This window comes from Pantherophis guttatus, chromosome 3 (genome assembly GCF_059756535.1).
Source record: "Pantherophis guttatus breed Tessera chromosome 3, ASM5975653v1, whole genome shotgun sequence".
NCBI lineage: Eukaryota > Metazoa > Chordata > Lepidosauria > Squamata > Colubridae > Pantherophis > Pantherophis guttatus.
The window spans coordinates 113,090,876-113,111,048 of NC_142065.1; the positions used below are offsets into that span (position 1 = coordinate 113,090,876).

The window sequence follows — 20,173 nt, forward strand, 5'->3', positions numbered from 1 at the left end:
CTTCTTCCAGCTCCTCCAAGGTTTCCCCGCCACACAGCTGATTTTCGGGCCTATGCTGAGGCTTCAGCCAGGCCTGACTTCAGAACCCAGAGAGGGAGATCAAAGCTCCAACAAGAAAAGTCTTTGGAGCGTGCTCTATTTCCTACACGTGCCCAGTTGCTTCAAACTACAGAAAGACTACAAGAAAGAGCCAGACCTAAGCAATCGATCCCAGGCTTAGGGATCCCAATGCCATTCACAACAGGCTCTTTTCAGCCCTTTGAACAACTCCCCATGCAGTTTAATGGTAATAGTTTTGTAACTTTGCCAAATAATTTTGAAAAATTACATTTAGGTGGTCAGAATTTTAAAAAATGGAGTAAAGAGATTCAGATAATTCTCTTAAGAGAAAATACCATGGACATGATCAAAAGACCACCTCCTTTACCTTGGAGCCCTGAAATTGAGTTCCTGCATAAAAGAGCTTACACAACCCTGTTAAGTTCTATAGACACAGCTCTTTATGCCAGTCTTTCAGATGGTCTCACAGCTCAGGAACTTTGGACTGCCCTATATAATTTGTTCCATAGTGACAATATGGCTGCAACCAGCAGATTGTCAAGAATTTTTCACAATTATAAACTTAAACCTGGTGTCAAGATGGGGGAACATTTGGCAATGCTTAAAGCCATGAGGAATGAGCTTATACAGAGGGGGGAGCCTGTTCCTGAATCCACTTTAATTAGTGTAATGTTGAACTCCCTAGACAAATCCTGGAATCCCTTCATTATTTCTCTAGAAGGGGTTTCTAGGGAACAAAGAAATATAGAATACTTTTCTGGTCGCTTTATTGAGGAAGATTTAAGGTGCAGAGATGAGGAACAACAAGAAATGAAGGAGGCATACCACAGGCCTAGGCCTCAGAGGAGGCGCCAGGACACAAGTGAAAGGATTAATACCCTTCCCACCTGCTTTGACTGTGGCATGCAAGGTCACTTGCATGCAAGCTGTGCTACTTACAGGACTTTGGGGGAGGAAGGCAATTGGCACCCGTTGGGTCTACAAGGTCAAGCCAATGCCCAACAACAAACTCCTTTATAAGGCCTGGCTAGTAGCACAAGGCTACACACAGCGCTACTTACAGAACTTTGATGAAACCGTGAGAGCAGAAAGTGTGAGGGCTGCTTTGGTCACCGCAGCAGCACATGGGGAACACATTTTTCAATTCGACGTGCAAACTGCTTATTTACACGCACATCTAAAACAAAAAAATGTACGTCAGAGGTGCCCCCGGATTCCAGCAGCAAGAAGGCCACACCTGGCTTCTGAAGAAAAGTTTGTACGGCCTCAAACAATCAGGCAGAATGTGGTACAAATGCCTGACTACAACACTCAAATCACTGGGTTTCCATCCATCTCCAGCTGATAAATGTACCTTCACAAGGGATACCAAAGGGGGGCTGGAGAAAGTCCTAGTGTATGTTGATGACCTTTTATATATAGGGCCTGACAAGGGGGGATGTAATATATTTGCCAGGACCCTACAAAAAAGGTTCACTCTAAAGTCTTTAGGATATGTGGACAAGTACCTAGGCGTACAAATCATCACTACACCAAAAGGTTTTCCTCTCTCCCAAAAGGAGAAGATAGAGGAACTTTTGGTGAAATGTAAAATGGAAGATAGCAAGCCAACTGCTATCCCAATGCAGACCGACTATTGTGGTTTGGCACACAAGGATAGCCCAGAGTTCCAAAATAATACTCTATTTAGGTCAGTGGTCGGCTCATTATTATATATAAGTAATTGGAGCCGTCCAGACATTGCCCTGGCTGTGAACCTGCTATCCAGAAAAGTGGAACATCCTACCCAGTTCCCGTGGTTGGCCATTAAAAAGCTATTAAGGTATCAAGACCACAGCAGATTACGTGCTTCGCTTGGAACCTGAGAATAGAGACAAGGCCCAATTAGAACGCTTCACGGAGTGGAAGGAGTGAGGAGTGACCAGATAGGCAGTCGTGATTGTGTATTTGGAGTAAATAGCTGCCTTTGTTCTCATTATTACCGCGATCTGTGTTTGTTTTTGCTGTGGGGTAAAGGCACGGAACATCAAAAGACCAGTGGAAAGGGGTTTTTTTCTTGGAAGAATATGTGAATTTTAAGTTGATCTTTTGTTTGTGAAAGTGCCTGAGTCGAAGCGGCAAAACGCATTTCTGGGCAGTGCCTTCCAACGGATGTTAGCTTTTTCTTTTTCTTTTTAAGGGAAATTACGCAAGCTGAATTGAGAACTATAAACTTTTATTGTTGGTCCTTTTGAGTGCAATAATAAGCTGTCTCAGCTTCAATTGTGGATTGCTGTCCCTTAATCTTCATTACAGACCCTCTTGGCAAAAGTGGATAATTAAAACTTATTAAAAATGGCGACCCAACAATCTTTAGAAATGCAACATGTTGCTGTGGCCTTAACTAAAATTGGTGAAAAGATATCAGGACTGTCAGATAGTATGGATAATATGATATTGGAAATTAAAAGAATGAAGCAAGAAATGAATGAAAATTTTGCAAAGCAAACAGTAGAAATGACAATAATTAAAGATGAAATTGAGCAGATTCATACACATGATGCAAAGATAGATTGGCAAATTGGAGAAATCTTTTTTAAAAATGAACAACAAGATAAAAAAAATTGTCTTTTGGAAGAAGAAGCGAGGAAATATAATCTGGTTATTCGAGGAATTCAAGAAGAAAAAGTGGACAATTTGAAACAACGAGTTTTAAAATGGCTCAATGACCTGGATACACAAATCACATTTACAGCAACAAATCTGGCAAGTGTTTTTAGAATTGGGTATAAAAGACAAAACAGCTTAAATAGAAATGTACTTGTCAGATTTGCAAATCTTAGTGACAAACTGGAAGTGATGGTGAAAGTGAGAGAGATGGGTGAAGCTTTGAAATTTGAGGAGAAAATTATTCAAGTCTTTCCGGATATATCAAGAGAAGAAAGAGCGTGGAGATTTTTTTTGAAGCCAATTACAAAGGTTCTGAGAGACAATGGAATTAAATATAACTGGAGGCCGCCACAGCAACTAAAAATTTTTTATAAAGGAAGAATGCAAATAATTACTTTGGAAACAGATGCAGTGTTATACTTACATGAACTTGGATTGATTGTAAAGTATGAGGACATAATAGAGATAAAAGATCAAATGCTCAAGATGGGTGGAACATATGCAAAAACATCAACACCAGAAGAAAAAGGGGCTGCTGGAGGACAAGACCCTAAAGGATTAAAGCGGAAGGAAATCTCACCTGCGATGGTTGAACAAAAGAAAAGTCATGATGATATAATGGGAGATGGAGCGGATAAGAAATTGAAGGATCTTGAAAAAGAATTGCAGGAAGCTGAGTGCGGGGAGAAGTTACCACCCTTTTCTCTGAGAGATGAATTTAAGTAGACTACCTGGAAGAAGTGACCCGGCCATTAGCACGTCCCCTCTCCCTCACTCTCTTTATAGAGGCGGAAACCAATTGAGGATGTGGGGGACGAAGATTGTTTGTTATTTAATGTTTGATGTGTCTTTTGCCCCTTTTTATTATTTTTTTTATGTTGAATGTTGTTTGGAATGTGGGAGATTGGTGCTGGGATCTGGGCACAGAAAGGAAGAGGAGGGGAAAGGATTAAAAAAGTTACAGTTTAAATGGGTTTAATAAAAATAATGACATGGAATGTGAAGGGTACAGGGAATCAGATCAAAAGAAGACGATTGGAACTTAAAATTAAAAGAGATCTACCAGATATATTATTTTTGCAAGAAACCCATCAGAAATCTGAAGGCTCAAATAAAATGTATATAAAGGGAATGCAAATTTATGAAAAATCTTTTGGAACTTCAAAAGCTAGAGGAGTTGCAACATTGATATCAGATAGGGTATATTTTGAAAAAGAACAAGTAATTGTGGATGAAGAAGGAAGATATGTAATAATTGTGGGAAATATTAATGAGGAAAAAGTGACACTGGTTAATTTATATCTACCGAATGAGAAGCAAAAAGAATTTCTTGAAAAAATAACTAAAATTTTGGAAAGTGAAAGTGTAGGGAAAGTAATTGTGGCTGGGGATTTTAATTTAATTAAAGATAAAATAGATAGTACTAACCCCACTCGTTGTGGAGGAGCAAATAAAATGGGGACCTTAAATAAATGGATGTTTTGAAACGGCGTGGTGGATGCCTGGAGAGAAGTGAAAGGAGCTTCTTGGTACTGTTAAATGGGGCACCCATCCATTGGCATGCGGGGCAACAGAAATTTGTTTCGTGCTCCACCGCTGAGGCCGAATTTGCATGCCTATCAGAGGCAGGGAACGATCTGATATGGTTTGATGCCTTAATCTCTAGCATCTGGACACCACTGACTTTGCCCATCCAAATTATAGAAGACAGCACCGGGGCCATAGGCATTGCCAAAGCCTATGTGGTGGCGAAAAGATCCAGACATATTGCTATCTGTTATCAAAATGTTAGACAACTAGTAGAGATGGGGTTTATATCTTTAACACACTGTCAGACCAAACGTCAAACAGCTGACATTTTCACAAAACCTCTACCAGCGGATAGGCACAAAGATCTGTGTAAAAAGTTATGTCTCACAGGGTAAAATCTGTTTTGCATTGCATTAGTGTGTTTGCATGCCATTGGCTCGCAAGGAGGGGAACTGTCAAGTATTTGCAAGCCATTGACACATGTGTCATATAGACACCAGTGGAAGCAGAGAGTGTCTCCACCCCTATGTGGAAAGGAGGGGCTTACCCTGAGTATAAAACCCCCTCCAACCTTTTCCACCTTGCTCTCTCTCTCTCTCTTTTCGCGTTTGTTCCTCATGAGACTTGATCTCTGATCAGGGTAGTCACACACACTGTGTGCCCCCTATCCTATAATGAATACTGAGACAGCCTTTGTACAGCTTTATTATATGAATAAATACATTTAAGACATTTATTCATGTCTTAACTGCAAACTGATCAGTCCAGAGATGTAACAGCCCTATTATGTGGACTGCGCACACCATGTCTGACAAGAACAGTGACCACAAAGAGGCTGAATGCTGGGGGAGAAACCCCCTCCAAACCCAAGCAGAGGAGGCCCTCAATGCCTGGATTGAGGAGAACATTGCCTCAAGCACTGCTTCCAAGCCGAGGTTGTCTATCAGCATTGGAAAGAAGGAAGGCTGGGGTGGCAGGACCAAGGATGTCACCCTCACCCATGGGAACCACCAACTTGGGTGGAAGCAGGAGATGGAAGACCTCTACAATGACAAACTATGTGCATACACCTCTAGGAAATTAATTGAAACTGAGTCAGGTGGGCACTCCTAAGTGAGACATTTCTTAGAAGGAAGCAAAATACCTTTTCAAGTATGGATAACCACAAGAACTTGGAAGTGCTCAAAACCCCATGGAAAATGTCCCCAAAACAGATCCAATGGGCACAGTACTTCCAACGCTTTAGTTTCACTTTGAAGTATTTACCAGGTGGGAAAACCTTTTTGGCAGATGCTTTGTCCAGACTACCGCAATACAACAGTGTCAAGGTGGAAGTAATTAAGCCCATGCTCCCAGCCTCCCAATTAGCAGCTAAGGTTGTCACACACTCAGACAAAGAATGACCCCTCCACCTAAGACAATGGAACCACCACAGAATTCAAAAAGGCCTTAGAAACAGATGTGTTTAATGCCCATAGACATACTTGCGTAATAAAAGATGGGTTAGCTTGGGTGGGAAATAAGCTGTATGTCCCAGGTAGAGAAAGGCTGAAAACTATGCAAGTTTGTCATGAATCCAAATTAGCTGGTCACTTTGGTTTTGTAAAAATGTTACATTTAGTGAAATGGCAATTCTGGTGGCCCTCATTAAAAAAAAGACATAGAAAGCTATGTAGCAAGCTGTTTGTGCTGCTGCTAAATGCAGACAGGGGAAAACCCCTGGTCTACTGCAGCCGGTGGCCAATCCTTCAGCACCACAGAGAGAGATCTCCATGGATTTCATTGTAGAATTGCCTAAGAGTTCTGGAAACACAGTGATCTGAGTTGTCCCAGACCTTTTCTCAAAGCAGGTTCACTTCATCCCATGCCAAAAGATCCCTATGGCCAAAGCCTTGACTAAGCTGTTTTTGGCCACATATTCTGCATGCATGGAGCCCCAAAATGTATTATTTCGGATAGAGGAGTCCACATCCAAGTTCTGGAAAGCCTTTTTGGACCTACTCAAAACCAAACAGGGACTTAGTTCTAGTCATCATCCGCAAACAAAAGGGGCCATGGAACAAATGAACTCAGTTCTGGAACAGTACCTGCATTGTTTTATTAACTATCAGCAGGACAACTGGGCCGAGCTATTGCCTTTTGCAGAAGTGGCCTAGTTCACGCTAGCACAAGTTTTACCCCATTCAGAGTGGCCACAGGGCAAGAATTTAATGCTATGCCTGAGTTACCCTCACATGAACCAGAAATCCCCTCCTTGAAACAATGGATCAATCATTTGCAAACTATTTGGCTGGTGGTCTGCAAAGCTTTGGATGAAGCCAGGGCTGCCTATAAAGCACAAGCAGACAAGAAATGAATAGAACCCAGACCTTACAAAGTGGGGGACAAAGTTTACCTTTCCACCAAGTTTCTAAAATCTTTACAGCAGTCTAAAAAGCTGGGCCCTAAATACATTGGATCTTTCCCCATCATTTGTATTATTAACCATATCATGGTGGAATTGCAACTCCCTAAGTCATTATGGAAAGTCCACCCCGTTTTCCCTTGTAGCTTGCTGAAGCCTGAAGTCACCTTTGGGGGAACAGCACAATGGAGGTGGTTGATTGAGTAATAACCAACCCCACCTCCCCAACTCTACCCGCACTCTCCCCATGTGTCCTTGGTTTTAATGTTTGATTTTAACTTTTTATGTTTTAACTGTATATATAACTCTAAGCTTCCCAGAGAATCAGAATAGAGTAGAGCAGGAAGGGAACTTGGAGGTCTTCTAGTCCAGCCCCCTGCTCAAACACGAGATCCTATACCATTTCAGACAAGTAGCTGCCCAGTCTCTTCTGAAAAGTCTCCAGTGATGAAGCACCCACAATGTCTGAAGGCAAGCCACTGGTTAATTGTCCTCACTGTTAGGAAGTTTATCCTCAATTCCAGATTGCTTCTCTCCTTGATTAGTTTCCATCCATTGTTTCTTGTCCTGCTCTCTGGTGCGTTGGAAAATAAAATGAGCCCCTCCTTTTTGTGGCAGCCCTTCAAATACTGGAATACTATTATCATGTCACCTCTAGTCCTTCTTTTCTCTAGACTAGCCAAACCCAAACCCTGCAACTGTTCTCTGCTATCACAGCTGTGGTCTCCTTCTGAGGCGCTTTCCCTGCACTAATTCTCCATACAGGAGATCTTTTGGAATCCGACCATCAGCCATTCTCATGACATGCCCCAGCCAGCGTAGACGTCACTGTTTTAATAGTGTATACTTGCTAGAAATTCCAGCACGTTCCAAGACTATTTGGAACTTTGTCCTGCCAGGTGATGCCAAGAATTTGTCGGAGACAGTGCATATGAAAGGTGGTCAACCTTCTCTCCTGCCGTGGATAGAGGGTCCAAGACTCACTGCAGTACAAGAATGTGCTCAAGACACAGGTTCTATAGACCTGGATCTTTGTATGTTCCGTCAGCTTCTTATTAAGCCATACTCTCTTTGTAAGTCTGGAAAATGTGGTGGCCGCTTTACCAATACGTTTATTCAGCACGTATCTAAAGAGAGAGTGTCAGAGATAGTTGAGCCGAGGTACACAAAGGTACACAACTGGTACCTCGGTGTACCAGTTCTTGTGCAGAGATTGTAATACAGGGAGGTGAATCCACGTCCTGACCCATGACTTGTGTTTTTTTCAGGCTGATTGTTAGTCCAAAGCAGTGGTGGAATGTAAAATTTGTTACTACCGGTTCTGGGGGCAAGGCTTGGTGGGATGTGTGTAATATGACTGAGTGGGCATGGCCAACTTTTCTTTTTTTACTTTTAAAACCATTTTTTCTACAACCTCTTCAGCTGACATACAATGTATTTTCTTTGAACAGAGTATTTGGCCGGTTCACAAATTTAAACAGTTGTAGGAGGTTAGCACCCACCCCTTCCTAGAAGAATGAAATATTTTGAGAAATATTAAAAAGGCAGAATATTATATTTCCCTGGATGAGAAATGGAGAAGCATATTTTACAGACAAAGCAGCTCCCACCTTCCTGCCCCCCACCCCCAATCCTTTGTCAAAGGACATTTGCAACACAGTAGCAACAGAAACTAACACAATGGGCCCCATCTAGCAACCGAAACTCACCACACGTGACCTGGGAAGCATGTGACCTGGGAAGCATATGTGACCATCAGCCAGCAAGGCTAGCTAAGACCCCCACCCCCTGGGAGTCTGACAACCAATCAGGATACTCTTTCGGGGCCCCAAGAAATGCAAAGCCAGAGAGAGCATAAAAACCCGAGGATTTACTGTATCTGCCCCTTTTCTGTTCAGGAACTCAAGCCATGTGATCCTGTCCACCATTAAAGCATCTTTCCAAGCAGCCTCCATGTTTCCAGTGTCTTTTTCCCCACTTGGAGCAGAACCCAGAAGGATATTTCTTCCAACACAGTGTTTAGTCATTTCAATTAAGTTTACAATTTCTATATTTCCTTTTTACCATATTTATTCCTCATCTATTTTTGTAAAAAACCAATATTACCCTTCATCCTCATCTCTAATCTTAATCAAATTCAATTTTTCCCTTCTATTCTATATTATACCCCTTCCCATTGTCATCTATTTTTATATTCATCCTCACATTGGTTAATTATGTAATTATGTAATACAGTTGTTTAATACAAATTCAACATTTTAATATAAATCAATTAGTTATATAACTATCTTTTTTGTATATTAATCAATATGAACATGAATATTCCAATTATTTCCATGCAATCCAATTTCTTACAAATCAATTAATTATATTTACCAATAATAATAAACCAAATAATTTCCCCCATATATTCCTCCAAACCACAACTTAACCATTTCTGCTTTCAACACAATATACAATTAATAGTATCTCAATTATTACAATTCCCTAGTTAAATAGAGCTTTTTTTCTTTTGTGTTTTAAAATCTTGAACCTCCTCTTTTGCCCTAAATTTCCCATTGTTTGCTGTTTTGCACCTACCTTTTTTGGTGAGGAAAAAGAAAAAGAAATGTCTCTGCCTCATTTTGTCACGTTGCAGCAAAGACCCTGCTTTACTTTCAATTTCGCTTTTTCAGCATAGCTAGGGGGAAAAAAATCTGCTCCAGGAATTTACCTCTTTGCAGCTAGCTAGCAACAGAGCCCTCCACAAAACAGTTGAGAGCAAATTAGTTGAGAGTCCGGAGGCTGATCAAATCAACTTATGGTAATTAACCTATGCTGAAGCTGAAAGGGGCTGTTTTTTCTATTTTTGCAGGCACCGGTCTATTCATTTGTTTTCTTTTAACACTGATCAGCTGTAGGGCGGCTCTTTGAAGCCCCGCGGCAAGAATTTAAAGTTTTTTTCCCTCTAGCCATCAGCTGGGACTCCGGAGGCAGCAATAGATTGGGAGTGGGCAGGGTAAGCGAACGGCGAATGGTGATCCAACAGAGGCAGAGGGTGAGGGTGAGTGAAGGCGTGGGGGGGGAGAGAGGGCTTTGGCGACCCCTGTGAAATGGCCGTTCGCCCCCCAAAGGGGTCGTGACCCCCATGTTGAGAACCGCTGCCTTAGGCAAAGCAGTAGGATTAAAGTGGTAGAGACCCCTCCCTTTAAGTCAGAATGCAGATTTTAGTCAATACACAAGTGTAAAGATGTTTTCTTTACTATTTCCTTTGAGAACCTGAACAAACACCATAACATTCATTGTGTGCTGATGGTAAATGTTTCCAAGCAACTAAGTATTGGACTTTCCTTCTGTGTATCCTAGAATCAAGGATTTCCTTGATTTCAAAGTGTTGTTCACCTTCAATCAAGATGGGCACTGGTGGTGTAGATGCAGGTGGTCTGAGGGATGAGATTACTTCTTGTTTGAGTAAACTGATATGGAATACTGGGTGGATCTGCCTGAGTGTCTTTGGAAGAAGTAGTCCAACTGCTATTGGATTGATGATTCTAGTGATGGGGAAAGGTCCAATTAACTTTGGCCCTAGTTTCTTTGATGGTTGTAATGGTTTCAAGAATTTTGTAGATAAGTATACTCTGTCTCCAACATGAAAAGGTTTGAGTTCCATCCTTTTCTTGTCAGCTTGAATCTTAAAAGCTTCTCTAGCTTCCTGTAAGGCTAATCTAACCACTGGCCACATGTTTTGTAAATTATCCATCCACTCCTTAAGTGAGGGGATGGTGATTTCTTCTGTGGGTAGTTCAGGTATGGGGCTGAAATCCTGACCTGTTGCTACTCTAAAAGGGGTAAAACCAGTGCTTGAATGTACAGCATTATTAAACGCAACTTCAGCAAAAGGCAAAAGTTCGGTCCAGTTATCCTGTTGAAAATTAATGAAACATCTTAAATATTGTTTAGCACCGAGTTCAAAATTTCAGAATTACCATTAGTACAAGGATGAAAGGATGTGCTCAACCCCTGGCCAGTACCAAGTAAGCCCAAAAACGCCCTCCAAAAGTTGGAGGTGAATTGAGCCCCTCTGTCGGAGATGATCCTTTGTGGAGCACCATGAAGTCGATAAATGTGTATTAGGAATAATTTGGCTAAACTTTTAGCAGTTGGGATCTTTTGGCAGGGTATAAAATGTGCCTGTTTTGAAAATAGGTCTGTCACAACCCAAATAACAGTATTTCCCTCACTTGGCAATTCCATGGCAAATTTGGCAATTCCACGATGAAATCGATAGCGATCTCTCTCCAAGACACTGAAGGTTTAGCTACCTTCTGCAATAGACCTGGGGATTTTCCCTGGCGTCTTTTTACTGCTGCACAAATGGAGCAGCTAGCTACATCGCTTTCTATGTCCTTTTTTAGTGATGGCCACCAAAATTGTCTTTTAATCAGGTGTAAAGTTTTCACAAGCCCAAAATGTCCAGCTAATTTGGAGTCATGGCACCATACCATTAAGCATAGTCTTTGGCTTTCAGGGACATACAACTTCCCCCCCACCCAGGCCAAATCTTCTTTCATCAGACAGCTGGATTTGTTGTTCAAAAACCATTCATCAGTGGCCAATGCTTGTTTAAAAGTTTGGATGGTGTCATTGTCCGTCAATGTTTCTTGTTTTGCCTGGGATCTGGTGACTACTTTAGCAGCTAGTTGATTGTTTTGTACTATTACGTCTGACTTTGCACTATTGTATTGCGGTTTTCTGGATAGCGCATTCACCAGAAAGTTCCCTCCCCCCGGGAGGTATTTTAGAGTAAAATCAAACCGTTTAAAGTACTGAGCCCATCATACTTGTTTTGGGGAGAGTTTCCTTGGGGTCTTTAGGGCTTCTAGATTTTTATGATCAGTCCAGATTTCAAAAGGGGTCTTACTGCCTTCTAGGAAGTGCCACCAGGTTAACAATGCCCAACGAACTGCATAAGCCTCTTTCTCCCAAATAGCCCATCTTTGCTCAGTCTCATTCAACTTTTTGGATGTGTAAGCACAGGTTTGTAGTTGGTCTTGCTCATTCTTCTGAAGTAGAACTGCTCCTATTGCTACATCGCTGGCATCTGCTTGTATGACAAATGGTTTCTCCGTGTCTGGGTGTTTTAGAATTGGTTCTGCCGAGAACAACCGTTTAAGTTTTTCAAATGCCGCCTGGCATTCCATAGTCCAGTTCAATGGTTGCTTTGGTTTAGGATTGTCCTCTCCCTTTGTTTTTAAGAGCTTGGTGATGGGGAGGGCAATCTGAGCGAACGTAGGGATAAACTGGCGGTAAAAGTTGGCAAACCCCAGGAAGCTCTGTAACTGTTTACGTGTGCGTGGAGGGTCCCAATCAAGTACAGCCTGCACTTTTAGAGGATCCATCTCAACCCCCTGGTGCGAAATGCGGTATCCCAAATAGTCAATCTTCTCTTGGTGGAATTCACATTTGGAAAGTTTGGCATAAAGTTTGGCAGCGCAGAGTTTGTTTAAAACTGCCCTGACTAGTTTTACATGTTCTGTTTTGGTCTCAATATAGATTAAAATGTCGTCCAAATAGACCAGAACCCCCTTATATAAATGCTGATGCAGCACTTCATTTATTAACTGCATAAACACTGCAGGAGCTCCTTGCAACCCAAAGGGGAGCACCTTGAATTGGTAGCAGCCGAGGGGGGTGTTAAATGCTATTTTCCACTCATCCCCTTCCTTAATTCTGACACGATAGTAAGCCTCCCTTAAGTCCAGCTTTGAAAAAAATTTCCCTTTAGCAAGGTGTGCTAACATATCTTTCATAAGGAGGAGAGGATACATGTTCTGCACACTGACCGCATTAAGGGTACGAAAATCCACACAGAGATGTTTTGAGCCATCTTTTTTCTGTCTAAAGACCACAGGAGCTGCAATTTTTGGTCGGGCTGACTCGATGAAACTCCTTGCTAGGTTTTTCTCAATAAATGTTCTCAGCTCTTCCAATTCCCTCGGTGACATGCTGTACATCTTGGGTTTAGGGAGTTTCGTGCTGGGTAAGATTTCTTTTTTTTCTTTTTTTTCTTTTTTTTATTGAAAAAGTTTTTCAAATACAAATTTTCCCCCCTAGCCCCCCCTCACCCTCCCCGCCCCCCGTGGCTTCTCCAAAATAAAACCCAAATTAATATCAGATTATATAATACTTTATCATCCTTTTACTCCACCCCCATATACTGACCCTATCTTTCTAACAATATTATTATATCCCCCTTATACTATACATTTCTAAGCAACATTCAACTATAAAATTATATAATAAATCCTAATTTAGCAATTTCATCTATTCAACTCATAATCTATAGCATAACATCCCTTTTCCTAAACTAAAAGCTAACCTATCTCCACCCTTCTAACAATATTATTATATCCCCCTTATACTATACATTTCAAAGCAACATTCAGCTGTAAAATTATATAATAAATCCTAATTTAGCAATTTCAACTCATGATCTATCCATTTCCTCCTCCCCCATACATATATCTCTTAATTCAAATCTTTTACGTATATTGATATAACATAACATCCCTTTTCCTAAACTAAACAATCAATAAACTAACCTATCTCCACCCGCTTTCCTACATACATAATATTTTCAATATCTTTATTCTTCTGCCCGCACCACTAAAAAAGTATTTACATATATATATAGAATCCTCAAATGACTTTAAATTTGTAATCCATATGATATCTTCTGTAATGTCTCTTAACTGGATTGTTAATTCCATTACCCATGTTAGGGTAACATCACATCCAAATTCCAACAGTATGTTCGGTATCTTCAATTACCATCTGCCCCCATCAATAGTAAGTATTTTCATATAGCAAGAAACCACCCGAGTGACTTTATATTTGTATTCCATATAGTGTCTTTTGTAATGTCTTTCTTCTAGATTATTCATTCCAGCCACCATGTTAGGGTAACAACCAGATCCTCTGCATGCCCCAATCCCATAATTCTCTTGCCTTGTAGCTCAACATAAACGTAATCCATTTATCAGAGAGTCCAAAATAGAAAATTCCAATCCACTCAATTTAAGGCCATCTTCCACATCCCAAAAGTACAGCCCTGCAGAGATCTGTCACCCTCCTCAGGATAATATAATCCAATACTGTGCCTCAACTATATTTTCATATATTCAATCGTCTCTTAAGTAACTGGCATTACACTGTTGTTTGGTCTAAAAAATTTTATTTTTGTAGGACCTGCTTCTTCTTTTCTTAACTTTTTGTGGCTTAGATCTCCATCCTGGTTTTCTTTCTATAAATTGTATATCAACTGCTTGATTTCCATGCTGGTCTGTAGCTTGATAAATCATCACATTAGAATCCAAAGCCGCCTCTCTTATATTTATAGGTAATCCAATCATAACCTCTGAAGGAGAATCCAGAAGCGGCTCATCCACAAAAGCCTCTGTAGCTTGTTGTTTTTCCATTACCTCCACCACCATCTGCTTAGCCTGAATTTCAATCTCTTGTTGATTTTGCTTTTCTTTATTCCCCTCGTGTGTTATACATGGAGATGTTGAACCCATTTTAAAAGCCTTATAGTAAAATTCTTCCACTTTTTCAACAGTATTTAGTTGATATCTTTCTCCTTGATATCTCAATATTATTCCAACTGGAGCATCCCACCTGAATGGGATGTTTTGTTTCTTTAGCTCAGTCACCAAAAATCCAAAATCCTTTCTATCTTTTAACATCTTGGGCGGTAGCTCTTTAAATATCCAAATCTTCCTTCCATACTTTTCAAGAGTGGAGTTAAAAGACTTTTGCACAATATCATTTCTTATTTCTTTATCAGTAAAGTAAATCACCACATCTCTAGGCAGCTGCCTTTGCTTTGCCACTCAAGAGTTAACTCTATAGGCCTTATCAATCTTGCAGGATACCTCTTCAGGATTAACCTTTAAAATCCCAGCCAGAACTTCAGCAGACACCTTCCTCAAATCTTCTCTTTTATTTTCCTGTAATCCCCTCATTCTGACCGCAAATTCCATGGACCTGTATTGCATCATTGTGACTTCTTTTTCAATCCTTTGTTTTATATTTTCTGCATTGTAAGTCTCATGATCAGCTTCCTTTTTAAACTTTACTTCTAAGCTATTATCTTGAATATTTATCAAATCATTTTCAATTCTTTGTATTTTATTGTCCAAATTATAAATCTTTTGGTCAACTTCCTCCATTTTAGACTTTAGTTCTAAATTAGTATCTTTATCCATCTTTATAACTATTTCTGAGAAAGTTTGCATAGCTGTGACAAACTGTTGTTTCAAATTGACATATTTTTGCTGTACCAACTCTTTAATTTCCTGCCTAAATTTTTCAAGATTCTGGTTCACAATCTCATCATATCTTGCCATTTCCTCCAGAACAAATTCTTTTAAGTTAAAACCATTCTTCTCAGTCTGCAAGTTCAAAACTTGTTCATGTGATTTATGAATGGGGGAAACCCCCCCCCCACTGCTTGTTTGTCTGGTTTTGTTAGTTTTAACGCCATCCTGCCACACAGACAGACACTTTTTAAAGAGAAAAGACTTCTCTCCAAACAATGTCAATATCAAATCTCCAAGAAGAAAGAGACATAGATTAGAAATTTTTCTTTTCAATTCTAGCCAGCGCTATTATTTCTGCTACTTTGTAATTTGTAAGATTATTCAGGCGGAAGGACTTTCGCTTTCGGCTTTCTTCTTCTCAAGCCTCAGCCAGTCGCCATTTTAAACTTTTTTCCCCCTTCGCTTTAAAATCGCTTATAAGGTTATTAGAAATACTTGTGGTTTAGAGTCCAAAGTCCAAATCTCATCCTCTTTATTTGAACAACCTGTTAATTTTCATTGAAAGGCTTGGTCCCATCGCCTGGCTCTGCAAGAAGCAGAGTTCTCCCGAAGCCTGGAGTAGCGGCGAGGAAAAGAGGGAGCCTCATCCTGCTTCGTCCCCAAGAGTAAAATAAAAACTCTGGGGACTTCGCAGAGGGCTCTACCTACCCTTGCCGGCTCTATCTCACATTTCCTTAAGGAAATGGAGTTTTCTGAGCCGCCTTTCAGGTGTAAAGGCTCTTTACAGGCAACGGGGCTGGCGGTCTCAAAGGACTGTCTGGCGGCGACGGAAGCCAGACTGGAAGCCGATTCAGTGTTCGTGCTGGGTAAGATTTCCATTGTACAGTCAGTGGCGCGGTGGGGGGGAGCTCATCTGAGGCTTTTTCACTAAAAACCTCAGCTAAATCCTTGTATTCTATGGGTATGCTCTGAATTGGTGTGGCGTGATCAGGCATGGCCGTTTCTCGATTCTCTGCCCCCTCAATTCCTTTGTGTGGATACTCAGCAAAAGTCACCTTCTTCTGAAATTTTATGATGCCTTGTTTCCAATTGATTTGTGGGTTCCATTTTTTTAGCCACGCAAGGCCCAGAACCAACGGCCATTCCATGCCAGGTGCCACTATAAATGTAAGCCTTTCCTCGTGGCTTCTGATGCCTATACCTAGAGGCTCGGTGGCCAGAGAAGCTGGCTCCCCTCCTGCTATTGACCCATCTAGTTGGCAGAAAGCAATGGGGTTTTTCAGCTTTCTTACGTTAATCCCTAACCTCCCTACTAAGGTTGGGCTGATCAAACAACGGGTGCACCCTGAATCCACTAGAGTGAAGATACTTATCTCCCTGTCTTGGTTTGGGATGAATAGTCTTAAGGGGAGGGTAAGCGGTTTAATAGGTTTGCTTACCAGTGGTTCATCATCTGGATCACTTCCGAATGAGTGTGATTCCTCCTGTTCAGATGCCAGGATTTCCTCCCCAAAGAGCGGAGGGGATGGAACTTCTGTAGTCTGCCTGCTCTTCAGAGCAGTCTTCTTCCCACGCCGACCTGGTTTTGCAGGACCCTCCCCTGGTGGATGGTTCCAGGCGGGTGTTTGCGAACAACACTCTACAGCTCGGTGCCCTTCTTTTCCACACTTGAAACAGGCTGAAGATCTTGGGGAGAATGCGGTTTGTGGTTTGAGGGGCTCTTGCTTCCATTGGGGTGAGGATTTCTTCCATGCTCGTCACGCTCGATACTGGTTTCTGGCCATATCGATCTCAGCTTCTTTGGCGGTGACATACCATTCATGTAGGTCATTCGGTGCCCCTCGGGCCACGCAGGCATTGTATAGATCATCACTAAGCCCGTCCTTGAAACAGCTCACCAAAATATCTTCCGGCCAGTGCACATGACACGCGAGGTCCCAGAATTCTTCAGTATACTCTGCTACTGGCCGTCGCCCCTGCTTCACCACCTTAATGCGGTCGCGTGCTTTGCGATCTGCCAGTGGGTCCTCAAATCGATGTCACAGGGCCATCATGAAATGGTCGAAATCCCGCAGTTCTGGTGCATTGGCGTTATATAGGGTCACCATCCATCTGGCCGCAGCACTCTCTAGGGCTAGGGTCACAACTCGCACTTGGGAGCCTTGGGTTTGGAAATCATGCCCATACTCTTGCATGTAGGTTAGCACATGTGCCACAAAGAATCCTAATTGTTGCGGATTCCCATCAAACTTCACCCCAAGGGGGGGAGTTTCTCTTTCCAGTTGAGGAGCCCGGGGTTGGTTGGGAATAGGCGCCGGTGTGCATGCTGCCTGGGGGGGAGGGTTTGCTGGGTCTTCTCCCACTGCTGCTGCACCATTTGCTCGATAGGCAGGCTCCGGGGGGGCGGGGTTGCCTCCCCTTGCATCATCCACGACTGCTGCCCTTTCAGTGCTCTTTGGTTGTTGTCCTGGCTCCCTTCGGATGCTGAGATTTTCCAAAGTTTCCATCACCAATTGGGTTATATGCCTCTTCAGATAGTCCTCCCTCAGGAGTGCTTTGGTCAGTCCCCCCTGGTCAGTAAGGGCTTCTAGTTCCAGTTCCCACCCCGGTTTTCGGTTGCCACGGTTGAGGGGGACTCCTCTGGTTCTCTCATCCTACCCATCTTTCTTCCCGATGCCAATCGACCAGCGGGGCTTTTCCGGATTCCCCAGGGTTACTTCATCCTCTCCGATGGGTTGCATGAGACAGGCATTCGACTGGGTGGCGGTTGCTGTCTCTCCCCAGCAATCAGTTTCTCCCAGCTCTCTGCTTTGTTCAGACATGGTTTGCAAGGTCCCCTCAGTAGAGCAAAGATTGCTTCTCTGGGTTGACCGTTTTGCAGATTGTGCTTTCTGTAAGGATCGCCTCTCCTTCCAACTTAAGAAAGTACGAACTCTTGAAACGTAGTTGTTCAAAAGGATTCTTTTATTAATCAGAAGTGAAAGTCATACAGCTAAAGCACAATCTGAATACCCTTAGGCAAAGCAGTAGGATTAAAGTGGGAGAGACCCCTCCCTTTAAGTCAGAATGCAGATTTTAGCCAATACACAAGTGTGAAGATGTTTTCTTTACTATTTCCTTTGAGAACCCGAACAAACATGCATTCCCACCACTACCCTTTAAAGTGAGACAACCCACATGGCTATCATATAAATTCCTGCAGGTAAAGGTCCTGGATAACCTCACCTGTAGCAGACTTCAGAGGGGCAGATTTCTTCTGTGTTGGACCTAAGGCCTGCTTGATGCCATCATACATCCCCTTGATGTTACCTGTGTCAGCTGCTATCTGGATCCGAGAGCAAAGCTGCAGCCAATAATCATTAGTACATCTCCTGGCAGTCTGTTGGACTTTGCTACAAGCTGCAAAACCTGTAGGTTGCACTCACTGGAACAGGCTTTATATGCAATTAGAGCTCTCCTTTTTTCCTTGATGGCTGGCATCAACTCCTCCGAATGGGCTTCAAATCAATCTGCTGTCTTTCTGATCTCCTTATGAAATACTGACAAGGCGGTGTTATAAACAGTACTCTTGAAATATTCCCATTGTTCAGATGCATTTACTTCAGCTGGGCCTGGGAGAGTTTCCTTGAGTGCTTGTGCAAATTCCTCTATTTTGCCCTGATTGCGGGTCTTGTTGATGTCAATTCGTGGTCTTCCTTCTTTCTTCGAGTGATACAATCTCTTTGTTTGCAGTTTTATTTTGCTGCACACCAAGGAGTGGTCTGTATCGCAATCAGCACCCTGATAACTGCGTGTGATTTTGGAGTGCCTGGTAAGAATCCAGTCGAGCTGGTGCCAATGCTTTGATCTTGGATGTCTCCAAGAGACTGTGTTGAGGCTTTGTTTTCAAGTATGTATTGCTAACGCAAAGACCATAGTAGCAGCAAAACTCCAGTAGTCGGCCATTTTCGTTCATCTTTCTGACACTGACCTAAACAAGTGGGCCAAGAATTATAATCAGCATTCTGCATTAAAATCGCCAAGGATAAACAGTGGTTCTTTCTCAGAGATTTTCTTGATAGTAGCAGCCAGATCGTCGTAGAATTTGTCTTTGGATTCTACTGAAGATGATAATGTCGGGGCATATGCGCTAATAAGAGTAACCAGCCCTGCTGATGAGTGGAGCTGCAAGGACAGAATTCTTTCACTTCCTGCAGCAGGTGGAGTAATGGATCCTAGTAGGGTGTTTCTGACCACAAAGCCAACCCCATATTCCCTAGACTTGTTTGATGGTTTTTCCTGCCAGAAGAACAAGAAGTTTTTCTCCTTAATAGATCCTGAATCTAACAGTCTTGTCTCTTGAAGGGCAATGATGTCCATCTGCAATCTGCTCAACTCCATGTCAATGGCAGCTGTCTTATGTACGTCATCTATCTCGTGTAAATCATCAGAAAGGCTGGGAGTCATTGTCTGAACATTCCAGGTGCCCAACTTTAGGGCTAAAGTTTTCTTATGTTTGTTGCATGGTGCAAAGTAATCAATCAAACACGCTGGACCTGGTTTTTGTCTCTGGTCAGTGGCTGAGTGGTCTCGAGATAGGGGATATAGCGATCGAGCCCTTGTCATGGTCAGATCACTCCCTCCTTCGCTTTGACCTTCGAACCACCACACCCCACCGCAGGGAGGCGGAACCAATGAGGTGGTTCTGCCCCAGGCGCCTGATGGACCCGGATAGGTTCCAGACGGAGCTTGGGCCATTTCCTGAGGCTCTGGCACATGGCTCGACTGAAGACCTAGTGGCTGCCTGGGATAGGGCGGCTGCTGGAGCTTTGGACTGGGTCGTGCCTTTGCGGCCTCTGACCCGGCGTCGATCTCACCTGGCTCCCTGGTTCACCGAGGAGCTGAGGGAGATGAAACGCCGGAAAAGACGCCTGGAGAGCAGTTGGAGGGCCAGCCGTTCTGAATCTGACTGAACACTAGTAAGGTCTCATATTAAGACCTACCTGGTGGCAATAAAAGCGGCAAAGTGTAACTATTTTTCCGGTCTTATTGCGTCATCAGATAATCGCCCGGCCACCCTGTTTAGGGTGACCCGCTCCCTGCTCCACCAGGAAGCGCAGGAGGACCCCTTGGAGGGTAGAGCCGAGGACTTTGTACAATATCTGTATGACAAAATCGCTCAGATTCGGGAAAATTTGGACTCTGACTGGGTAGATTCGGGAGGGAGGATGGAGGCAAGTCTTGAGAATAT

At 42.5% G+C, this 20,173-nt stretch overlaps 2 protein-coding genes across 7 annotated transcripts in view; one reads left to right on the forward strand and one right to left on the reverse strand.

Annotated features, from left to right (window-relative positions):
- Positions 1-20,173, reverse strand: part of PDE4DIP (phosphodiesterase 4D interacting protein) — a 336,964-nt gene that overhangs the window by 306,067 nt on the left and 10,724 nt on the right. The window lies entirely within an intron of this gene.
- On the forward strand, positions 2,395-3,773 carry LOC148114770 (uncharacterized). The gene has a single exon (XM_087888838.1). It carries the CDS (start codon positions 2,395-2,397, stop codon positions 3,433-3,435), a length of 1,041 nt encoding a protein of 346 aa, XP_087744964.1. The 3' UTR covers positions 3,436-3,773.